Raw genomic sequence first — 25,234 nt, 5'->3', positions numbered from 1 at the left:
GCAGGTGTATTTTAATCCACCTTATGCTATTGGGATCACTACAGAATTAACAGTGACATGGCTAAGGCATGAGCAGTCCAAGGCTATGGTTTTTTTAGGCTTCAATGTTATGTGTATAAAAGTACATAAATTGACAAGAAGTACTTACCAACCAGAAGTCTGGGCAAATGTTGTAATATGTCTGTGTTATGATTGCAGGAATGCTGTCTGCTAGGTTTAAAGGAATATAAACCTTTTTCCTCTTGCTGCCCCACGAATATCCCCATTGGAAGGGCATTTGACATTGGAGTCAGCTTATTGAATCTGAACAGGCACAGTGTTACCCAGTGTGAGGCAGAACACTTAATCAAAGACACTCCTGAGCATATCTATTTGATTTTGCTTACAAATTCAATGTAATGGGTTTATAAAATCAGAGTATCTGTACCTTGTAAGCATAATTTCCTGATCTGGCTGGTTTTTCAGTTGACTTACTTGGTATTGAAATATTCAGTTTTAACTCAGTAAATACGTAGTCAGTTTTTGCTGTCCAAGCAGTCACACACAGAACCAGAATGAATTTGAAGCTGTTTCTACTTTCTTTTTGAGGGAAAAGTTAGAGCAAAAGAGCTGCAGAACTTGGTAGGATAACCAGAGTGACAAGTCAAGGGACAACTTGTACCTTTTCACAAAAAAGAAAAAAATTATTATAAAAGCCTCACACTTTTAATGCTAAATGCTGAGATGCATTTAAGTGGAAAAAGTGGACATCAGTTCTACGTCAGACCTGGCTAATTACTTGTTTAGAGGGACCAAAAGAATATCCAAATCCAACTCTCTCCTTTCCGTCCTCTCACAAAATCTCCTTCTCCAAATCAACTCGTATAATCCCAGAACATTTTTGTCATACTAACACTGACTGTCAAGGCCATTCTGATTTTAAATAAAACAATGCTTGCAAGACCAAAATTTTTACTTAAACAAACCACCCAGAATGCTCTTACAACCAATTTTCTAGCTTTAGATTCCACAGCATTTGCTGCACATCATGTGTAGCTAAATGTAGCATAGCTTGATGCAGGATTTTCTCTAAATCTCAGTATAGCTGTTCCTTAAGTGAATGTGATGCTCTGGTAGTCCTGAACATGCAAGTTTTGCCCTAAACACACACACTTCAGTAAACAATTGACTCCGCTATGTATGAGGAGGCATTAAGAATTTCCTTTTCAGTGGTGGAGATAATGCAGTCTTCATCAAATATGATCAAACATAAAACATCTCTTGTGAGCAGAAAATGCAGTTTAACAGAGAGGTTACTCTTATCTCCCTTGAATGTGCAGGGTTAAATGCACATTTGTCCAGGAGGTTTTGCACAGTGTATCTCTTAATCCTTCTAGTGGGAATCAGATACAGTGCAGTAAGAGGCTGGCCCCTCTAAGCTGATGAAAGTCACCCCTTGCAGACATCAGTCCAAGACAGTTCAAAGCTGAAGATGGTCTGAAAAGCTCTCCTGGGAGAACAGGAGTTCAGGCCAACCTAACTTACAACTCAGTGCAAAATACCCTCAGCATGTTTGGGCAGTTAGAAATCAAATCTTCTCCTGCTCCACCAGTCCCTGTTGGAGAAGAGGGGGCACTGCTATAACTTTCTTCCATAACTTGCAGTTGCATGCCAGGCTGTTGCTCAGTCTCATCTCTTGAGCTCATGGTTAGCCTGATGTCTTACCTCTTTGGCCCTTTTTTGTTTTCCCCCACTACTGTTGTGAAGATCCTGCTAACTGTAACTGGGTTTGGCTCTTTGCCAAATGGCCACGACTCAGCTGCACAAACTTGCTTTAGGTCTTGTGGGAACCTATAAGGAGCATCTAATTCAATTGTCTGACCACAACAGGGCCGACACAAAGTTAAATCATGCCATTAAAGGCATTGTGCAAATGTCCTCAAACACTGACAGCCTTGGGGCATTGATCACCTTTCTGGCCAAACACATTCCAGTGTTTGGCCACTATCTCAGTAAAGAAATGCTCCCTAATGACCAATCTAGGTGGCTTTCCTGTGTATAAAAAAATCCTGTATCAAATCCTGTCTCAAAAGTGGCTTTCTCATTATTAATCTCATTGTATTAACTGCAGAACTCCCAGCTGGATATCCCAAGAGTCATCATAGGGACATTTCAGCACCTAAATGATGGAGCTCAATGTTTTAATCCAATTTGCCCCAAAGTACACAAAGTTAAAGCTAGTTCTTGAGCCTGACCTGATTTCCATTGAGGATCTCCCTGGATTTCAGGTTCTCAACTGATACATTACAATATTACAAGATGCCTACCTGCTACTCATACTCAAAGTTTAGATCTTTGGCAGTACCTAAAAGCCAGTTAAGGAGTTCCCTTTTAGCTGATACTGTATAAGGATGACAAATGTACCAGTCTAAAGCTCTGGTACCATTCTAAAGCCCTAGACCATTCTACACAGATAAGAAAACCCCATGAAGAATAGGAAGAAGAAAAATATATGCAAAACAAATATAGTTATTAGGTTACAAGGTTCTGTAAACAAATGTTTTCTGACTGTCTGGTTTTGAAGTTGTCTTGTGAGAGAGACAGTAAAGGGAAAAAAACGAACAAGGACAAGGAAAGGAAGGACAGAATATAATGAAAAGGTATGAAATGGAGTATGGTGAGGTGAAAGTTTTCTCACCCAGCCTAAGTGGCATCCATACACATTTATGTTAGAGTACCTAAATACAAGCTGTCAGACTTAACACATTTATGTCAGAATTATTCATGAAATGGAATGATCTCAAGAGAGGAAAGAGTTATTACTTAGATTAAACTAGTTAATTTTCATTAACATAACTGCCATATAATTACTAGTTTCACCTGAGTAGCTTATCACAGGCTCTATAGCAACCATAATTGAGATGTACTTGATTTTTTAAATTTTGTGTGTACTGCATGAAAGCATAAATTTTTTACCCATAATAGACCTACTAAGCCTCTTTCTTTTCCCATTTTGTACACAATTAGCATTTCATTTAATATTTCTATATTCCAGGTAGATGCCAGAAGAGAAATAGATCTTAAAGTACCAATCACCAAAAGCCATGTTGGAGAGTTCCTTCACTACTAAATGCATTTGACACCAATTGCTGTTTATTGAAGGACCTGAGTGAAACCTCAGTCTGACATGTATCTGGAGATTCCCTGCATCTGTTTCAGTTTTCTCTATTTCCCACTGTCGGTGCCCCACTTCACAGGACCAGCTCTCTCGTGTCTGGCTCCTCTGCCTGCACAGGGGTGTGCCCGGGAGGGGGCTGCTGTCTCTTACCCACAGCAGCTCTTACCCAACACAACAATGAAAAGAGGAAATTTGAATGTGTTCATTTTTCACCCATTTGCTTGTTGAAAAATAAAATCAAAGGCCCATGCTGCTACTTCTTCTACCAATATTTTAATCTTAGCTAATATTGCAAGCTCTTTTTTGATTTATAATTCAATTAACAAAGTCATATGCAATTAATAGCTCATGTAAGGGAAAGATGTTCCAGGAATCTCTTGCTGGATCAATTAAAATTCAATAACGTCAGAAGAAATACTTATGCAAACAATATGGTAGAAGTCATATTTATTGATAAAAATTAATATATCTGCTATAAAATTTGTAACAGTAATGCAGCTGAATATTTATTTTGATGCATAAACCTGAATGTTACATACCAAATACAATACAGTAACACTGGTTTCTTCCTTATTTACATGTTTATGAAAATTGATATGCAATCCATGTTAAAAGAACTTGTAATGGAGAATAGTTACATTAGAAAAATAATATTCTTGATAAAGCATTCTTGAGGACTCCAATCACATTTTCAGGCCTCTTTCAATAAGGCAAAAATCCCTGGTACAGCATATAACTTAATTTACAAAATACAATAACCTCAGACACATCTTCAAGTTTTCTTTTGGTATGCTTTTCCTCACTGTAAAATTACTCAATTCTCTTACTAAACAGAAAGAACTTTCTATAACAAAACTTAATGAGTTCTATTACATATCACATATAGATCGCTGTAGCTTAGCGACCATAACCAGCAATCTTTCTCCTTAACTGTTTGCTCAATGAGCTTTTCTTAGATGTAGGACATGTAGTATTTTGAAATCATTATGACTGTGGTATCTTTCTTCAGTTTTCATAGGAAACAATCTGTCACATTTTGAAACTTTTTTTAAAATTTTATTTTATTTTAGGAACTGGTGCACAACTACATTTCCACTCACAAGAGAACGTCACAAATGTAACTAAAATTAGGCTTGGATAACTTTGAAAACATACTACTATGTGCCCAAACCCAAATTTCTTACTTTAATACTTTATAACCCTGCCATGCTCTAGGAATTCTTCTTCTGCATAGCTTCATTACTAGTCACAGTCAGACAGTTTTAATTCCTTCAAAGGCACAAAACTTCCACCTCTTTTCCAGTGTTGCTCCTACACCAGTGAATTCTTGTTTAAACATGCGTGGCAGTCTCATCAAAAGCATTTCTATCTCATTTGCAGAGATCTGAGAAAGAAACAAAGGTAAAATTGAAGTGAGAAAGCTGTCCTGTAGCGTGTAAAGAGGAAACATTGAGAAGAGATGTAATAGGGGTGTGGGGGGAGACGAAGCCAGGCCATATGAAAACAGCCAACCATTTTTTTAACCTTAGCCTGATATGACTTTTCAGACTCCAAAGCTAGTGCAGATTCCTTGAAGGAATGATTTTGCTCTTGTAGATGCCTGTAAAGCATCCCCCTGTAAAGCAATGGCAAGTGCCATGCTGGGGCTGTGGCCACAGTGTGGTATGAAGTCCATCTAAAAACTACAGTCATAGGTGCTCTTGTGAGGACGAGGAAGCAGATGGGACCTTATTCTTCTTCTCTGCCTACATGGTTTTGAATGCTTTTCCCAGCTCCATCAGCTTTTCTCTTTCAAAAATATTTTGATCAGCTCCCTGTTGTTGCTGAAGGCTGACTATCCATGGAGCCACCTTCCCTTGGTCTTACCCAGTTCAGCAGCCCCAGATAATTAAGCAGTAAAGCTCCCAGTTCTGCATTGCTCAGGATGTTGTTATCATTTTGAAACCTTAATGACTGCTCACTTTCCTAATAGGCAAGATGCTCTCATTACAGAAAACACTTTCACAAAGGCAACCTTTCTGGTATAATCAGTAGGGAAGTCAAGAAATGAACAATCATGGAATATGAGCCATTTTATCGTACTGCTTCTAAAGTGGTGGTCATGAAAGGAAGAGTAAAGAAATCTATGGGTGCTGCCTGTCATCCACAGGTATCTCCATGGTTTGAAAGGTTTATCAGGAAATAATGATATTTCTGCTTATTCATAGTAGTAGAAACCTTCCATGGAGAAACCTTTCCTTTTTGAAACAGTATATAAACATAAAATGTGCTATTTATACTTCACTGCACCCATGGGTGGTAAGAAAATATCTATTGCCTCTTATTTTTCTGTAGAGGTTAGTGCAGCAGAATGATTAAATTATTTTTTAAAGGTGGCACCAAAACTCAGTGCTGGAGGCAGTCTAAAGCCTCAGTGTCATCCAACCCATCTTTTAAGTACTCACATGGCAGTAGTGGGTGTCTGGTTACTTTTGTGCAATGTATACTGAGCCCTCAGCCCACACGGGTATGCTGACCTTATCATTCCTGTTCAGGCGAGGAATGACAGGCTAACCATGGAAAGTAATTGAAATTCATCTCTGAGATTGCATCTCTGGATCGTGCTATTAAAAAGTAATTTGTTTCTACAAGCAGTTGCTTCCAAAATAAACCAACGAGGTCAAATTTTGCAGCTCGTGTTTATTATGCAGTAGGTGGGTCCAGAGGTAGCTGCAGAGATGGCAGACAACGCTCCTTCCTTGAGGGCTCTGTTTGCAAGTCAAGAGCTTGACCCTGGCAGCCTCACAGGAGCCCACGTGTTACTCATGTGAGCAAAAACTCAAGGGCAGAGCCCACAGCCATGCACAAGAAGGGACCACAGCAGTGCAGCGTGAGAATGCTGGAGAGCTCACTAGGGAGAAGCAATGAGCAGCAGGGCTGGAGCCCAGAGAGTCCATATTTTGGAATGACTGCTGTCATCACTCAAGAGATACAGAGCTGCAGAGGTCATCCAGGGAAAAAAGCAGTTGAAACTTCGACAAATGCTGTGTTAAGGAGAGATTTGAAAGATAACTGAGGAGATTGGGCAGACTGGGTGATGCAGGACAAGACTAAGCAAAGTGTATGTGTGGCAGGGGCACAGAGAAGCAGAAGAATGGGTGGGGGTGTGAAGCTCTGGATTCATCAGGTCTTGATAAAACCAGATATTAAAAAAAAAAATAAATTGAAATTCACCAGTTTCTCACCTGTTTCTCCCATCCTCATCCCCTACTCCCTTTTCATTGTGGGTGGCAGTGGGCTGTAAAGCACTAGCAAACCTGAGTTGCCATGGCCTGAAAGCAGTGCCTACCAAATTCATCATCCTTCCTCACTCATCAATGCAGCCTGTTGTAATTCTAGTGTGCTTCTAGTTCAGGATCTCCTCTGCTTTTAGCTCTACACTTTTTCATAGAAACAGAGGAAGGATCCGGGATCATCCAGAAGCATGAAGCAGCTCACCAAAGCAGTGAGAAGCTGATCTTAGCTATGGGCTGAGGGGCTGCTCAGGAACAAAACATTACCAGGATCAAAGGAGATGTGTTGCAAGATCTGGGAAAGCACCATCACCCAAGTATTGCCAGACATGGGACAGAGCTATGGCTGCCACAGAGTGACCCCTGCATCTGCTAAGCTGCTGCTTAGCACTTGGAGTACCATTCACCTGATCATTTCACACTTGAGCTTCTCACCTTCTGACTTGCTTAATATTCAGTGCAGAGAAATAGGCCTATTTGGGGGCTTGATTTCATCTCATTCTACAGCAGATATTAAAAAGTAAGTCAAGAATCTTATCCTACAGGTATTTATCGACTGTAGACTGTATGAACTGATGCATTAAACACTTTGCACACTGTTTTGTGTTGGCCTCGCTTTTGTCTTGGCCACAGCTTCACTGAAATTAGTGCACCCAATTCCTTTATGTGGTTGTGTCTGCTCCCACATGGAGACAAAAGACATGAAACATGGTCCATTCCTGTGATCATAAAGGTTCAGTGTGACATACAACTTACAGCTTTTCAAAGAACAAAGGGCCATCTCCAAAAACTGCACAGTTTGATGGCCATGGCCATGCCTGCCTCTTGCTCTGCTTTTTTTCTCCCAGCTATATTTCAGAATCACGTGTCATAAAATCAGCTGCTAGTCTTTGCCATTTAGAGCTCTGCTTTTCAGTGCCACAAAGGATAGCTAAGCAGTTTGAGGCAAAGACCTCAACACAAGCATGTGTACTGTAATTTGCAAATGAATAAAGACTGCAAACCCCCAAGCCCCATATCCCATTATCTTTCTAATGGAAATGCATGAAGAGTTTAACCTGCAGTAAAGAATAATACAATATTTCTAAAGAGAAAACAGATTTTGATTAATTTTTTTTTTACCCTAGAGTCCAACTGCTGCATATAAGACCAAAGATACTCTATATTGGCTCCAAAAGGGTGGACGTGAAGAAATGTGGATATGATACCTGTATTAAAAACAAACAGACACAAAGTGTTAAAATTACTTCAGACACTGTATCATTAAAATAGGCAAAATAATTCTGAAGAGTCTGTTCTGAGGTTTTTCAGCATGAATTATGACTCTTATTTTCCTTGCACAACCCAATAAACATAACAAACCAGCACATTTTTAATACAGTCATAGTAATGTGCTAAATACAATAGCTCATCTTCAGGAATGACAGCAGTTAGCAAGTAAGTGACCAAGTTAATATACTGATGAATAAAGGAATTTCTAAACAAAGCCTTGCTGGGAGCATTTCAACTACTAATTTTATGCTTGATTTACCAATATAAAATTGTGGATATAGTAATGGTAAAATTATTGTTTTTTTACCCTTCACTGGATTCTCTGTTGTGAAAACGTTTCATACAATTGTGTCAGAACCCTCACTCCCTCAAATTTTTCTAGTAATTATGCAGATGCTGGTTATGAAAAGTACTTAATCCGTATTACCCTTAAATGCTGCTGAAGAAAACACAAATGCTTTATGACACATTTGCTTATTTACTCTTTCTTAAGAGAGAGCATGTTCTGTCTATCTTCATTGTTGTTTCAGGATGATCATAAAAGGTATGGGAATTAAAAATGGCTTAGAAGGAGTCAGGATCTAAGTCCAGAGGTCTTTTTTTGCAGTGAAAATCAAGTGACAGTATTAATAATGATGACCAGAGAAAACAAGATTTGGGGCATCAGTATTGCTATTAAAAGCACTACCCAATTTCTCTTCTTCTAAGCAAACAGTGAAAATACAAAATGGCATGTGTGTTACTGGCTGTTTGGGGAGAGCTGAACTGTAAGAATCAGAACAAATATTTTCAACTCTCTTTGGATGGGCTTCTTAGCTGAACCACCCTAGGGGAAGTTTCTTATACTTAAATCACAAACACCAGGATTAAAAATGCTTACAAATGACAAAAATGGGTCACTGTATCTTGTGTACTGCAGGCCATACTGCTTTCTTGATGCTGAATGAATTTGGATAATCTTGGATTTAGTTTTTCCCTAAGTACCGGCCGTGGTTGAAACTGATAAGCAATATTTAACGCATTTTAGACTGGCTTTGCAAAGCACACCTTTTTTCCTCCTCCACTTTTCAAACAGCATTTACAAACTTCTGGTCCTGCATTTGACGTGGCATATAATAAATTTTTTACTATGGCAAGTCCTAGCAGCAGTGACCTTCTATGTGCTGTGGGTGACTACAGGTAACCACACAAGAGATCTAGAAGCAGAAGTCAAGATCATCACACTTGGGTGAGATGACTGGAAATCCAATTTGTACTCAAATCACATTTTACCAGTGTCATTGCATCTGTTGTGTGGTTCCTGAGGCTTTTGAATTCAGGACATTCAAAGCCAGCTCTTTCATACAATGTAAATAATAAGTAATTTGTCAATATTTTGTAATTATTGACTGGAGTTCCATGACAATTTTTTTTCTTTTATGCTCTTTTCCTTGAAGACAACACTGCATTTTTTTTAAATACAGAAAAACTTAGTGAGTGGATGGAGGCAAGGCCCATTATTCCCTTGCCATATCTGATCATGCCTCAGAGGAAGAGATAACATGAAATCTATCTTGAGGAATCTTTAATCTTTGGACTGTAACAGTGAGTCAGTTGTGGAGTATCATGACCAGTAATATCTTAACTGAGGTTATTCTGCTTATCTGAGTGTGCCACTGAACAGCAGATGTTCAGGACCCACTTTGGTACACTGCCACCAATCGTTACAGTCAGATATTGAGTGACCTAGAAAAAAAGTTTGTTATTCCGTTTTTTAAATCCCATTCTTGCAGTCTTTCTCACAGACTGAACTTCGAGAAGATCAAGTACTGCCCCTGCAATTAAAACTTCTGGATTTAATTATAAAAAGCAGAATTCAATCAAGTCATACATTTCTGTATATTCCACTGTTTGCATCTCACTAATCACAGGGAGTTTGTGTACTAAGCACTTTAAATGTTTAGATACATTCTTCACTTTTAAATGACCTCTTTGGTCTGAATTGAACTTGTGAACTGCTGAATCTGTGCCTCAGCAATAGGCCAGCAATCTTCCTGGTGCCTAGGTGATGAAAATGAGCTGCATTTAAACAAACTAAGGCAGTCTTGGAACTACCATTTATCAGGATATCACTGATTTGTGAAAAGACCAAACCAAAGAAATTAAACCTGTTCTTTCAGCTCAACATTTCTGTTGCCATGCCACAGGATATGCTTTGGAGCTGTGGACCTTCATGCTCCCTGAAAACCTACTCCACTGAAACCAAATGCAAAATATGTGTGGGTCTAAACATGGGGCATGTTCCCTCCAAGGGTGGCATGGGTACAGCCAGTTCTGTGTGGCTAAATGCCACTTAGCTGGCCCACTGCCTATAAGCTTTAGGCACTATTTAAGAGTTTATTTTAAAAATTTTATTCTAGGTAAAGGGTATGACAGTCCTTGTGGTATTCTTTATAAATATTCATATTGCTAATTCCCTCAGCTAATGTCAAAGGCATAAATCTGGCTTGCTTAATACATGTAGTAGATACATTTTTTGCTTGGTAGTTTACTAATATTATTTCCATCCCCTTCTCCTTCACCACTTTTTCTAATAAACATATAACAAGCTATACAACTCTGGTCTGCTAAATCTTGATGTAAATAAAGTCATCATACATTCATGCTGTAAGTCTAAATGCAGCATGAATATATGATGACTTTAGATTCTGCAATTTTCTTCATACCTGAAATCCTTCCGTTAAACTGCAGAAATTTTCAGAATGGCAAAGTTCAGTTGTATTTTAGGATTTTTTCTTACTAAAAGCCATTATGAACCCAGATAAAAAAAAATTCTATTATTTTTTCTTTTTTACTTAGCACAAAGATGTGTGTAAACATATATGCAAAACAGAAACCTGTTAGAGGGCATTTTGTTCTCAGAAATCTTCTTTGAGGTTATCTTACCTATTAATAGTGCCTCTTTCTCTGATTTTAGACCTGGGCTTCGTTTCTCTGAGTTTTTTTCTCTGTCCTGGTTGACCAATGCTACTGTCAATACATTGATTTCCTATAAAGTTTAAAAAACAAACAGGTGGTCATGTAGATTTCATTTATCTCAATTAAACTTGTCTGCTTTCTTTTAACTATATAAAAAATTCATTACTTTAATTCACATCTAAAGACAAGACAATTATAAATAATTGATTTGTTTGCAGATTATTAAGACACATTTTGAACTACCTTTATGCCAAGTGCTGCCAAGAAGAGAAATTTTGCTTGAGGAGTAAGTAATAACTTTTTTGCTAGTGCTTCTTCATTATAACAGCTGGAGAGATTGTGCCATAAAGTGTGGGAATGGTCAGAAAATTCACATTTTGTAGCTATTAAATCTGTAAACCAAGACCGCCTCCAGGGAACATGGATGGAGACATTCAGCTACAGCCATAAGAGTAAATTCAGCAGTCACTAACAACATTTCTAGCTACTAGAGCACAACCCTCTGCCCTGTTACACTCTTCAACCAGTGCCTGGCATCTGGCATGGCATTGGCCCATCCCAAACAACTCTCAGGCATGTTTTGGGGGTCAGCACCCCCATTTCAGGAAGACCATTCCTAACAGGTGGTTTGCATAAAGCCATCTTATTTTAAGGACTGAAAGAGCACCAACCTGAAGGGCAAACAAGTCAAGGCTCCCACTTGGAGCTCTTTTTTTTCTGGAATCAGGTGTCCTGAACCACCTAAATTTTGTCTGAGAGATCACATAGCAGATGTTCCATCAGAAGTAGCCAGGCAGTTGTGTGACTGGGCACAGATGAAGGAAATAAATTATTTCCAAGGCATGCAAGTGACCTCAGAGTGTATTGCATGATATTCAAGAATATCCATGGGCTGTTTCCATGGAGCAGCCAATGTGCAATGACTCGTTCCTTGGTGAGGCCGTGACTCACCCTGCTGCATCTGCTCTGGGGAATGCTCAGCAGGTCCATGCAAAACCTTGGAGGCAGAGAGCATGGTGCTGGAGACACGGTGCTGTGGGGTGGGACTGTGAAGGAATGGTGCTGCTGTTCTATTTGAGGGAGTCAAGGTAAGTTGCTGAAGGTTGTGTGGGACTGGGCAGCCTTAAAGGCAAGGAAATATGTACTATTTGGTATAATGATGTGGCTCATTTAGGACATACCCTTGATGTGATGCCTTGCTCCAAAACTTTTGGCAAGGATTTTTGGCAATAGAAGAGGGACACTGGGCTTAGATTGCTTGAAGGCATTTCTGAAGGTGTGAATAATCCATGCTAAAAAAAGGCATAAACTCCAAAGTATGTCAAATGTGCCTCTTTATGGATGACTAAAGGCTTCACAGTCTGTGAGATTGGTAAAAAGAGTCACACACTTCCCCATTTTTAATTGAAAAAGAAAAAGAAACTACAAACAGCATGAGCCAAAATGATGTAGTCTGTGCTCAGTGACATAGTCTGTGCTCTTCACAGGCCTGCTCCAAGGGGCAGCAGCCTGGTGGCTCAGATGCATCGTGGCTATCAGTGCTCCTTCGTGTCACAAGGAAGAACAAGCTGCCATGTGTCAGCCAAGGAACTCTGTGTGCACACAAGTGACATACATGCACATGTGCAGCCCCAGCCCCAGAAACAAGGGGCTCTGACAGGCCCTGGCCTGCACCAAAGGAGGCGTGAGGTCCATTCGGTGATCTGGGCTTTGTCACAGTTGTAATGGGCAGCTGAGGTGTTTCTCCTGGCCTCAGGTCTATGTGGAGTTGTGCACATGTCAGCCTTTGCTGGCTTTTTAGTTAGTAGAGATCAAATAACTTTTCAGTTGTGTATCTTTAGTTTTGGGAGTCTGCAGTTCAAGAGTTGGCAGTGATCCTCTCTGAAAACAAGGGTGCTCCTGGGTGCTCTGGCAGCTCCATCACCTTGGCATTGACACTCCTGTAGTGTTGTAATGCACAAGGCACACTGTAGCAGAAGCAGCAGCATGCTTTAAATTGTCCAGCACTGCTGATTCCCCTCCTGACAGAGCCAAAGGCTAATGCAAATTCTGATCTCCTGCTGCCCATGACATCCAAAAGCAGTGAAAGGAAATCCTGTCAAGAAACTGAAACAAAAGGTGTTTACATGACTTTCTCCAAGAGGGCAGTAACAACAAGGGGGTTACCCATCAGAACAGAGCTGGATGACAGATTTTGTGATACTGCAGCAGAAAAGCAGAGCAGCAGATACCACCAGAGCTTGTATAGCTTAAGATGCAACTTTGACTTCATCAGAGATGGAAAAGCAGTCTAAAAATAGCAAATCCTGAGGGGGGAAGGTGGGAGCAGAGAGATGTGTATTTGATATAACAGGCCCCAAACACAGCACACTCGTAGTTTCAGGTGGGATTAGAAGTTTTGTCAAGCAGTGATGCAGAGAAAGAAACTATAATCCCATTGGGAGCAAGGAACAGATGGATTCTCATTTAATGCCTAGATTTGAGCCTGTGCAGAACGTTTTGTATGATTTATAGGACAGTGTAAATGGATGCTAAAGGAAGTCACATCAAGTCCTCCTTAGCTGTATGCTGGAACAGAGGATAAAAGAGTAAAATTTTTTTTTTATGGGGAAGCCTGAGGAAATGAGTGACAAAGATAGATACCCAGCAAACCACTGGCTTTAGAAGAAAGTTGCAGGTTCTTGGAGGCTTTAAAATGAGAAGTTTCTGCCATTCAATGCTACCTGCCTCACAGAAGATAATAAATTAGATCACTCTGATGTATTCAGCTGCCAAAAGAAGTTTGCACAGGCCATGGGAAAATACAGGGTGTGCATAGTCATATAAACTAAATCAGAATTCAGTAGCAATGCTGCTAGGAATTAATAGTGGTTCAAGAGAAATGGCATAATTGGGTCTAAAAAATGGGTGTGAAATTCACCCAGAAACTGGGTTAATTATAGCATAAGTGAAAACCTTAAGAATCTGACAGCATACTGCAGATACAAATCTGGTACCTAAGAAACCTTTACAATAAATCTTCATGCAGTTAATTTACATGTTTTTAGAGGCACTACTTATGTCAACCCACAGAAAAAAGAAAGACTTTTAAAAGTACAAAGGTGAATGAGGTAATAAATAATTGGAAAAAAAACAGTCAGGTCACCTCTCTGATGTGAGAAAAAACGACTGATCACCAGATGCCGGAGGAAAATGATTTAATATATACTGCATTACAGTATTTCCTTTCTTTCCTGGAGACCATTCTTTATTTGGCAAATTATATTTTCTGAGGCCCTAAGCAGTCTCCTTCAGCAGGTTTCATTACAAAAGGAATATTTTGCTACCATCTGTCAGTTACTGCATTAAAGGACAAGAACACAGCTGAGCATGTGCAAATTGGTACTTATTAGAAATGAAATGACCTTGCAAGAACTAAACACTGTGTGTGAAAAGATTAATACAGGTTAAATCACACCTGGAGATCATTAGGGACCTGGTCCTATTTATTATTCACAAATTGTGTCAGGCATTGGAAAACAAAGGGGATCAGTTTGATGACGACAGCTCCAGAGCTGCTCAGTATGAATGCAACCACTCTGTGTGATGCTCTCACCATTGCCAGCTTGGAGCTCTTTCCTGCAAATGACACTTTAATCCATCAGCAGATGATGAAAAGACATGAATTTGCCTCACGGGATTGAAATCCCTATGGTTCTGTAGACTATTACTTGGGACCAACATTTTCATTCAGGGCTCCCTGCATTTGAACCAGGGAGGGAGAAACAGACAGAAAGTCTTTCTGGAAAACTTTCAGGAGAGCTTGCTGGATGAAATGACAATTTTATCCCATGGAGTATTAATTTCCACAAGCAGATCTCTGAGACCACCATTGACTCAGAGCTGATAGCTATGGAGAGTCATACATGGCAGTTTTGCACTTCCTAGATGTAAGGTGGGAGAGAAGTTTGCTTTTTATCATTCACTCAAGTATCTTGGCTTCTTTTGGAAGAGGCACGGGTAAATATATTGCTCCAAAAGTTGCCTGGTCTCACTGTCCAGAGAGAAGCTGTGTCTAACACTGGACACACAGCAAATGAGAGAGTGACTCTTAAGAGAAGTGCACTTGCCACTCTGTGTCTTTTTGCCAGTGAAAGACACAGAGCTCCTGAAGAGTAGAAGAGAGGTGGTAAAATTCTACAGAAGATAGTCAGAGATCCTATAAGAAAAAAAGGCTAGCTCTGCACTCCAGGGCTCTAGCAGATCAGAAAACTCCAGATATTTAGGCTGGATGACTTGGATCTTTCTCTCCTTTATTGGTTTCTTTTTCCCCTACGGAAAAGTAAGATATTAAATAAAAAGTTCTCAATCTAGATAGCATTAATCCTCTTCAGGTCAGTCTTAAACTAGTGCAAAAAAGGCAGACAATATAAAATATTTGTTCTTGCCTGAAAATACATGCTAGCCAGCATCCCTAAAAATGGGGGGACTGAGGACTTTATATTCTCCATAACCACTGAGCAAGAGTTGAGCAGGGCTTGCACAGTAGCTGCCCCACCTGGAAACCCCTCTGGCCAGAGTGCAGTTCTATACCATCTGCTGTTCAGAACTCTCCTTTGAAAGGCAGAGTATAGGATTTAATGAACGTGCCACTGAAGATACCTGACATGTGCCCAGGATGCAAAGATATTCAAAGAGATGAAATATTCCCTCCACTCTCTTGGTAATCCAAGTATTTGATAATTATCTTTGAATCTAGGGGGAATGATGACTGCTTGCATACTGTCTTCAAAGACCTCCTTTTCTTTGTTGTAGTTTATAGAATTCTGAAGAATTATGTGGTAAGGGATTAAAAATAATATTGTGTCTTCTGAAAGGCCCAGTAAAAATCCCATAAACCTACCAGCCTCTGGAAAGGTTTGCATTTTTATTATACGTACAAAGCCAATTGTCTGTGGCATTAAAACAGTGGCAGAAAAAGGAAAGACTTGATGTTTGTCACAGCAGGAAAAACAGAGCAACTGCTGAATGTTGTTAGATGTAAGGGATACACAACACTTTCTCATCAGCCAGGGGACTTATGAGAGAAAATGAGTAGGAGGAGAAAAAAACTATATATTTGAAACATAAGCAAAAATCTTGCAGGCTATTAACAGCAGGCCAGAGTGATGCTGTAAGCTTGGAAATAAAAGGCAATTTTAAAATCCTGACAGAAGAAAGAGCCATGCACACAAGATACCAAAGCCACAGCCTATAAGATATTGAAAGGCATATATATGTGTGCCTGCTCTGAGCACACAGAACTGGGCTGGGACTTCAGGTGAGTTTGCCCAAACTACTTATTGAGGACCAGGCAGGTTTGACTGCAAACTTGGGTAAAAACTGGTCTGCAGCATGAAGAATTGTATATATTTAATTTATTTGCATTTATCTGTGAACCTCCTGTAGTCTGGTATAGATGGGTTTGCTTTGCTAGTCTTTCTTTAAATGTACTTCAGAACTACATCTGAAATTTTAATCTTGCAGTTTTAACCTGAGTGGAGCATAATTCAATAACCAATCAAGTGAATGGAAGCCGTGCAATACTTTCAATGCACATCAAGTCAGGCATCTTAAATTTATAGGGACATGCAAGGTTGAGGTACAGGACAACTGCTGACAGCTTAGCGTGGTTGTCAGTTGAGAATGGGCTACTGTCCTTGTCTATGTTCTTATCCATGGTGAATTCAAAATTATTCAATCCAAGTTGAACTAAGCTACAGTGAAAGAGCTTATTGAAATTTAACTTAAATCAAATTTCCTTGCAAATGTGGCAACGTATGAGTACACTCACAGGCAGTGACTGTGACTCAGATGATCACAGCATCACAAAATCAGGCAGACGACCTTGGGAGATCTCTAGTCCAGCCTTCTGCTCCGAGCAGGATCAGCTGCAGTGGCAGGGCACATGGATGTGCAACAGAAAGGCAGCAATCCAATGGCTCAGCAGTTTCTCTGCAGCATCCCAGTCCTGCACCCTTATCAACAAAGGGTGCCTCTGTCCCCTGCAGAAGGGATTTTCCAACCACAATCACTTGCTCCATCCTTGTGATACTTGTGATTCAAGTCTTGTTTCCACAAGCACAAAGGAGTATAGAGGCACCATTACAGATGGGGAAAATGTGATAACCTAATCAGAGAAAGCAGAGTCCCCTGACCCAGCTCCTCCCAGGGGTGTCACAGGAAAGTATCAGCCCCAGGGGCCGAACATGACATCAGTCCACCTCTCTGAAACATCCTACAGACTGAGGGAGCATTGCCTGTAGGAATTTGGGACTTGTTATGGGATGTAGGAGCAGAGGATTATGGGGTTGTACAAAACCTAGCTGAGGTCCTCAGCAGGGGAAGAAGTAGTAGGAAAAGAAGGGATCATGGCAGTTTGGGAGGGGATAAAAGGGAGTGGTTGCATGTAACCAGGTTGCTGGTCAGTACACTTGTCTGGCCATGTCACGCCCTGATCAGTGTATGAAACCCACCAAAATAATGTCTCTTTTCCTGGGTGAGGGACTCTGTTATGTGTGCATGGGGGCCCATGAGGGCATCTGAGCAGAGCAGCTGGAGTGGGATCAGCAATCAGAGAGCCACTGCACCCTGGAGTGCTGCAGTTAGAGAGACCTGGCTGTCCAAGCCACCAGCTGGGGACACAATGGAGTCTGGGGAATGGCTAAACAACTAGTGTGTGTGTGTGTGTGTGTGTGTGTGTGCGTGTGTGTAGGAGCCAGTTATGGGACAGCCTGGGAGTCAAAGTCCAGTTTCTGGAGGGATTCACATTGTGTATATATGTAAGCCTGCAGTTGTATTTTCCACTAATGGACCTTAACCTGTTTGTGTACCTCAGTGCTGTTCATGTTTATGATGCTGAGTTTGTGCTGATCTGTGGGGCTGGCCACGTGTATATAGATGGACCCATGTGGTGCATGGGTTGTAGATGTGTGTTCTGCCACATGCCTGTGAAGAATATGTGCTCTGTGTAGCTGCAGGTTCATTCCATGGAGCTATGACCACCTTGCCTCTGTCAGGCTGCAAGGATTCAGCATCTCCCAAAACCAGTAATGCTTGGTTTAGGCCAAATGTCTTTAATTCTTTCTTTAATGGAACTTTTTCCCCTTCATCAGCTGCACACTGTGTTGTGTGATGTGATGTGTGACAATTTGGTGAGTGTCTGAACTCTGAAAGTAGCTTAAAACTGTCCTAACTTTAAAAAATATCGTGTGTTTTACATAGCTCTTCTCTCAGTCTGTCCTCTTCAGTGACTGTTTCTGACTGTCTGATGACTACTCCTCTAAAAATACTCTGACTAGAAAATTGCTTGCAATTTTGATTAATATCATTCTTTTGTTGCTTCAAATGAATTATCTTGTGCTGGTGAATTAACTACTTCCTAGAAAGCTCATATTTTACATGGTCCTGGCTCCTCACAGCCTAAGAATTGGTTTTAGAAAAGTGCCTAGCACGAAGTTAAATGGCCTTGTGACACACTCTCTATATGCAGAGAGGTTTCTTTGGCCTTTTCTATTTGTACTGGGATAACTCAGTTTTAAAAAACTCAGTAAAACTTTGCAGTGGTGCATCACATATGAAAAGAATGAGGCAAGGAATGAGGCACCCAACCATCTGCCCAAAACCAGAGCCCTCACAACTACCTAGTGCCACTGTTAGAGTTAGCACCAGGTCAAAAATTCATAAAGAAACCCCTTTGCTTTTCAGTGTTTTTTTCCAGGGTCTTACAAAGATCCTTTTCCTTCTACTACCTACCAAGTGATGCAGAAGGACACACATGCCATATGCTACACTGCTGGTGAATATGACTGGTCTATCATTAGAAATTATAGACACCAGGTTTCATCATCGCATTCAAATCAAGCCTGAGCTTGGTAACTTATTTTGTTCTGTGCAAGAAGCCAGCGTTGGTTTTGTCAGAAACATCACATTGCAATTACTTTTAAAGGACACTCATATAGAAATTTACTTTTCAAATATGCTAATATAATATTTACTGTTAATGTAAATTTAAGAGTGCACTGGTATTAACAAATAAACAGTTGAAAACTTGAAAAGTTATCTGGCATTAAAATTATAGGAATGGCAATGTAGACAAATTAGACCTGTGAATGTAAGACCTTGTGAATGAAAAACTTCAAATGGATGGATCTAAGGTTTGTTTATCTGATTTATCCCACACAATAGAAGCATTTTCAAGAGTGAAGATTAATTGTATTATGGTGCTCTTGACATCCTATTTTTCTGATCCATTTGCCAGAGAGATGCTTTCAGGTTTTTCATTATAAAGATTTTACTATTGTAACTTTCACCTGCTGAGTTTTAGGCAACTAGCAATAATCTGAAAATGCTTTTCTCATTGAAATTATCTCTTTATATTCTTTCATTGTATTTGAGCCCATTTATTTTATGGGAATGTACATATGCAAAATATGGATGACTAATAGGAAAGTTACTTCACGCTTATTTTCAAAAGTATGATCAGTTTGCTTCATTTTCTAAAGCTGGATTTATGTGTAGGTTCCTGATGACTTTAACACAGATGTTTTATGTGATGTGAAGGTGGTTGTTTTGCAAGATAAAAGGTAATTGTCATTTTGCACACTTTGTTTTAGGGAATTGCAGCAAACCAATGGCTGGCTGAATGAAAGCATCACTTGCCCACCAGCTCTGCTGAAGTCAGCGAGGAGGAGGTACTTCATGTTTACTTGAGATTGAGAATTTGTGAAAACCTTTTGAAATGGTCTTTAGCACAAATATCACTCTTGCAATATCCTCTAGAATTTTGCAATTTCAAAAGAAAAGTTAAAGAGAGAGAGAGAGCAAAAAAAAAGGCAGTTTGTTTCCTTTTGAGACTTGTAGAAGTTTTGAAAATTACTTTGTTGAAATAAAAACAAGTAATAGTCGGGGAAAACCAACCTTAAATGTCTTATGAGAGTGAATGATTTTCTTAATGGTTTTGTATTTGAAAGATATTAACTTTAGGAATCTCCACATGTGAAAATGGAAAAAGTACCTAAGCACTTTGGAGTTCTTATTCCTTTGGAGTGGATCTTGATCAGGATGACAAACTCTTTCTGAGATTCCTTAGAGTGACTTGGGAATATTGTTTGATGAGAAGATAATACATGACCCAGCAATGTGAGCGTGCAGCCCAGAAAACCAATTGTATCCTGGGCTGCATCAAAAGAAGGGTGAGGGAGGGGATTCTGCCCCTCTGCTCTGCTCTGGTGAGACCCCACCTGCAGTGCTGCATCAGCTCTGGGGCTCCTAATGTAGGAAGGACAGGGACCTGCTGGAGCAATGTCAGAGGAGGGTCATGAAGACGATAAAAGGGCTGGAGCAGCTCTCCTGTGAGGACAGGGCAGTTGGGGTTGTTCAGCCTGGAGAAGAGAAGGTTCTAACGAGAGACCTTAGAGTTTCAGAGATCTTAGAGTATCTTCACACACCTAAAGGGGGCTGCAAGGGAGCTGGAGAGGGACTTTTTACAAGGCCATGTTGGAACAGGACAAGTAGAAACGGCTTCACACTGACAGGGCAGGTTTAGATCAGATTCAAGGAAGAAATTCTTTACTGTGAGGGTGGTGAGACACTGGCATAGGTTGCCCAGAGAAGTTGTGGATCCCCCATTCCTGGAAGTGTTTCAGGCCAGGCTGGATGGGGCTTTGAGCAATCTAGTCTAGTGAAAGCTGTCTCAGCCCATGGCAGGGGATTGGGACTAGATGATCCTTAAAGCCCTTTCAAAACCATTCCATGAAGAGTGGCTCTTGGGAATATTGAAGTTCCTTTCTCACTTCTGTCACTTTTTCCCTGTCTATTCCTTGAAAGCCGGTTGGAAGGCGCGTGAGTGTGGTGCACAACCCCCAGGACTGCAGTAGCAGGTTTGTGGCTGCAGCAGAGGTGGCCCATCATCTTTCAGGTGGTTGTGGGGGAGGCTGAGTGCTCTGACAAGCCAATCTCCTTGCACACTGTGTGGGTTAAGCCCACAGCTGCATATGTATAAGGCTGAATGTTATTCCTCACCAGAAATGACAGGATGAGTCCTGTGTACGTGTGCAGTATAAATACTCGCGGAAAATGCTTTGGGATGAAAGGCTCCATATAATGATCAGATATTATTAAAATGTCAGGTAGCTCTGGGCACTGAAGATCTGTCTTCCTGTGGAGCTCATATGAAATTTAAAGTAAAAAAAAACTTTTGTGATTTGCTGAGTGGGTGGCTGAATGGGTTTTATCATTGTGTCTCAGAGTTCTCTTTCTCCTCCCTCAGATGATCAGAATTCACTGCAATTAAAAGCCAAGTCACTCTGACACTCTTAATTAGGGACAAGAGAAGTGGTGCGATTTCTTGCTGCACATTATCAAAAGGGGTTATTGCTAGACCCCAGATCCACTTCAGGCAGCACATTCTGTGTCAGAATATACCTTGGTCTGCTCCCTGTTTGCTCCCTGTAGGGTTCAATCATGGCTGGAATCTCAGAGACTCTGATTTAGCCAGCACAGACATCTGTACCATGCTAATGAAACTCTCGCTGTCTTCTGAAATGGCAAACCAGGGCTGGTGTGGCAAAGGGGGGAACTCGGGGAGATTTGATCTACCAGTGTAAAAGAACTTCTGAAGGCTGAGTGGGCTCTTTGATAACATCCTAAACAGGCTGTTAAACTCCTGCTACTTTTCAGGCCTCGTGGTATTGAATTCAGGAGGTGGTCATTCCTCATGCCTGTCGCAGTAAGTAGGAAAGCTGCTGAGCTGTGAACGGTCAGAGCTGCTTGAATCTATCATGCTCCATGTGCCTTAAATTGAAGGAAATGAGAAGAAATGAGTGATGGAAGGGCTACAAATAAACATCTGGAATGGAAAAGGTGGGGAGTAGAAAGAGGCACAGCCATTCCTCACCCCCTGGTACTGGCCCCACCAGGAGAGAAGAACCTGAATACAGACAGTAAATGTGTCCCTCTAAAGCCCCCCTGACAGCTCCAATCCAATCAGGGTAAGGCTCCTTGCACCTTCTCCTAACGACACAGCACACCCATGATGAGAAACCAAACCCCACTCCTCTCTTCTCAAGGAGCTGTCCTCATCCCTGCACTCTCCGTTATTCCTGCCTGCTCTCTTTACACACCTGCAGGAGGGAGAAGTTACAACAAAAGGGGCTGGAGGGTGTCCATAGCTTGTGCTCTTTTCTTCTGAGGTGTGGCAGAGAGACAAACCCCAAGTTTTGGCATTCTCTGCAGGGAATGTCAGCCTTGAGCCCATGGGTATGGAGAGGCCACCAGGACCCTTTATCCTCTAAAGCATCACCTCATTTTCTGCAGTGTCCAGTCACATCCATGTGCTCCAGAAATGCCTGCTGCAAGGCCAGAGGACCTCATTGTGGGGAGCCCAAGGAAGGTACTCACTGACTAACATCAGTTTGCTGAGGCAAAGGTTCACAGCTTACAAACCTGGGAAGCTCAGACAGGAGAGAAACAGACGATTCCTGACATATGCAAGGCCTGCACTGGGGTTTTCTGGCCTGTAACTTGACTCAAATTGCTCTTATGTAAGCCATATTGAGCACATTTTTTATTGCAAGCCTGTGCTGCTCTGGGAAGAGCAAGCCTTTTGAAGAGTGGGATAACCGGGAAATGACTGTAGCACGCACAAGGAAGTGAAGCAGAAGAATCAGCAATCACTTGGGATCTTCATCACTAAAGATGACCAACTTCTGTCCCACACTCCCAACCTACTGGGATGATTTTGCACTCTTCTAGCTCCTACTCCTCTCCCTGTGTTCAAGGTCCTTTCCATCTCACCTGGCTCAATTTGATGCTGCCACACTAAGTGGAGATGCCACACAAATGGCATGTGTGTACTAACATTCACTTATATAAAACGTTCACAGTAGGCACCTTTGGATGTCTAAATTAAAGCTCTGCATAGGGAAGTACAGGAAGTTAACTCTGATGAGTTTGATGGAATGACAGAGATTTCCAAAAGTTGAAGAGGGTTAGCTTTTTAAATCTTTGCCTGACTTGTGGCAAAAGTAAGCCTCACTTAAGAACCATCTTTTCTTTGATGAAGATTATCAGTGATTAACCTATTCTTTGAAAAGAGAAATCTAGGACATACTTAGGAATATGATCACTGTCAGTGTAGCATAAAGTGAGCAATGCAGTGATATATCCCCCCTCCTCAGAATCAAGGATCATCTGAAAACTGCTTCAAAAGCAAATACAAAAGACAAAATTTAAAGGAAGAATCAACATTAAAAGTAAGATGCTTGGGTCAACTCAAGAAATGCTCTGACAACAGCTTCAAGCATTCAAATGGAAAAATGCATCCCTACTTAATATTATTGATTTTGTGTCTGGAGAAAAACCCACAGAACATTGTGTCCAAGCTGTGGGAGACGCTAACTGAAGGCAGACAGGTGAATGCGGTCAAAGTCGGTATTTTGTTCAAACAACAAAACTCAAAAAGAACAAAAAGATGGTCAAAAAAACCCCTTGTGGTGAAGTCAGTTTCACTCTCTGAAATTTTATTACATCTTGGTGATAATGAGGTAACCCTTTTAAGTCTTTTGGCAAATTTCTGATTTTTTAACCTCATGGGAATTTCTTTAGTCACTTCAACAATGTCAGGACTTTGCCATGAAATTGCAATCAGAATTAAAAATGCTTCTGTGACCATTAACCATGTCTTGCTTTGGTCTGAATATGGCAAACTAATAATCTTGATTACAATTTTACAGCACTTTTACAAAGGGTAGGAGTTATTCACAGCTGCCATCTAAGGAAGGCAGATAGCTGACAAAGGAGTGCAACAAACTCCTGGAAGATCACCGAGTAACTCTAAAATGAGACTTGTATTAAAAAAAAAAAAAAAAAATCTTCCTTTCTCCATTTATAGTAGAGGGATACCAAGGATGTTAACCTTCTGACCTCCAAACCAAAGGGACTTATTCACTGTATTTGCGTGCAGTGCCATATCTTTACTGAATTCAGCAACGAGCAAAAGGAGATCTTTGATCAGAACACAAAATTAATTTATGTACTAAGGGCTTCACAGAAAGCCACTGAACTTACAGGAAGAGTAGGAGAATAAATTGTCTTTGTAGAGTTAATCACAAAACATGTGATTAGCATTTTCAGTTTGCAAAATAATCTCTACTCAAGCACAGCTCCCAAGCAAGATTATTTTTTTCATGTTGGGAATATTCAGGTCCCAAGAGTCTGGGAACATCCTTGAAGAGGATTATATCTGAAATTATGATTGTCCATTGGTCATTATTTTCACTTCGGTTAAGACAGAGATGTGAATGAAATACCATTATATGCAGCAATGAAGAGGAAATGAAAACGGGGTCAGATTAGAAGCAAGGACTGATCTCTTCCAAAGCACGGCACTGATGCAAGTGAGCACTCAGTGCACCTCTGGCAGTGCTGGCTGTTGAAGTCTCTGCTAACACCCAACCAGAATCCTGGGCTTTGTGTACTGCCTAAGCCCGACATTTGGCCTTTCCTGACACAGAGCACAGCTGGGAAATATCAACAGCCATAACAAATATTACTGCATGTACCTGGCAAATCACTCATGAAACACCCTTATGACTCTGTAGAGAACCTTGTAAGATGGTTTTGCTTCCTGGAAATAACAGATGTACTGGCAATACACTAAAATTTTGGTCTACCCTGCCCCCGCAGACTTTGTGTGAACTGACATGCAGGGAATGTGACATTGCAATTTCTCCAGCCCCTTAGTCAACTTAGTTAATTTTCTTGTGAAAACAAGAGAAAAAAAATGAAGGTTAGTTTGTAGGTTGGGCACCTACAAATTACTTCAGGAGGGAAGTTTAATCTTTTTCCAAAGGTGTCCAGATCCTTGTCTCCCTTTCAGGATGGTCTCATAAGTATGTAGAAGACCAGGATAGGTCTAAGTATATATATTTTTTCATCTGTATCTGCTTTTGCTAAGAAAAATATTTCCATGTTTTATTTTAAATAACATAATTTTCTAATGCAAAAGATGATGCAGACTAGTGGAATCAGGAGAAATCCTGAGTGAAGAAAGTAATCTTTAAGGTTACAGTATGGGCTTTCTTGATGTGTGTACACTGTGCTTAAAGTTTCTTCTGTCCTTTCTAGGAGTCTGATTTTCTGCAAAGTAATCTAAATATGCCACAGTGTGAAGATAAGATTGTGTGTTCAGTGTACAGGCATACGTTGCCATTTTTCCTTACCAACACCTCCCACTATTACTCGGCATGTAGAGGTATTTAATTTGCTGAATTCAACCTGTCATCTGCAACAAATATGTCCTAATCCAATTATATGCATCACAGTTCACTAAGAACCACTAGGAGCCACCAAGCCTCCTTCTCTTTGATCATCCCTGATTTGCACAGTGGCCAGGGGCAAAACCCATGGAGTCTGCTGAGAATATATATGGAGACAACCTGCAAGGCACAGCACCTGAGTGCTACATATTTGATATGAATGACAATTGTTTAAAAGGCACTTCAGCTTCCATTTTACAAAGTTCATTATTATAGCAAATGTTTTTAACATCAGTTCT

At 40.6% G+C, this 25,234-nt stretch overlaps 1 protein-coding gene across 6 annotated transcripts in view; it reads right to left on the bottom strand.

The window, feature by feature from the left end:
• Nucleotides 1–3,589: 3,589 nt before the first annotated feature.
• The window catches only part of ENOX1 (ecto-NOX disulfide-thiol exchanger 1), a 360,949-nt gene continuing 339,304 nt past the window's right edge, over nucleotides 3,590–25,234 (bottom strand). For all 6 annotated transcript variants that reach the window (XM_059466701.1, XM_059466702.1, XM_059466706.1 and 3 more), the window contains 3 exons: nucleotides 10,627–10,729; nucleotides 7,552–7,637; nucleotides 3,590–4,541 (listed from right to left, as the gene is read on the bottom strand). In XM_059466701.1, coding sequence (XP_059322684.1) covers nucleotides 4,410–4,541; nucleotides 7,552–7,637; nucleotides 10,627–10,729 — 321 coding nt within the window. In that variant the 3' untranslated portion in view covers nucleotides 3,590–4,409. The remainder of the gene's footprint in view (nucleotides 4,542–7,551; nucleotides 7,638–10,626; nucleotides 10,730–25,234) is intronic.

Source organism: Ammospiza nelsoni, chromosome 2, assembly GCF_027579445.1.
Source record: "Ammospiza nelsoni isolate bAmmNel1 chromosome 2, bAmmNel1.pri, whole genome shotgun sequence".
NCBI lineage: Eukaryota > Metazoa > Chordata > Aves > Passeriformes > Passerellidae > Ammospiza > Ammospiza nelsoni.
The sequence above is the reverse complement of the archived record's forward strand: the minus strand, read 5'-3'. Positions and strand labels throughout refer to the sequence as shown.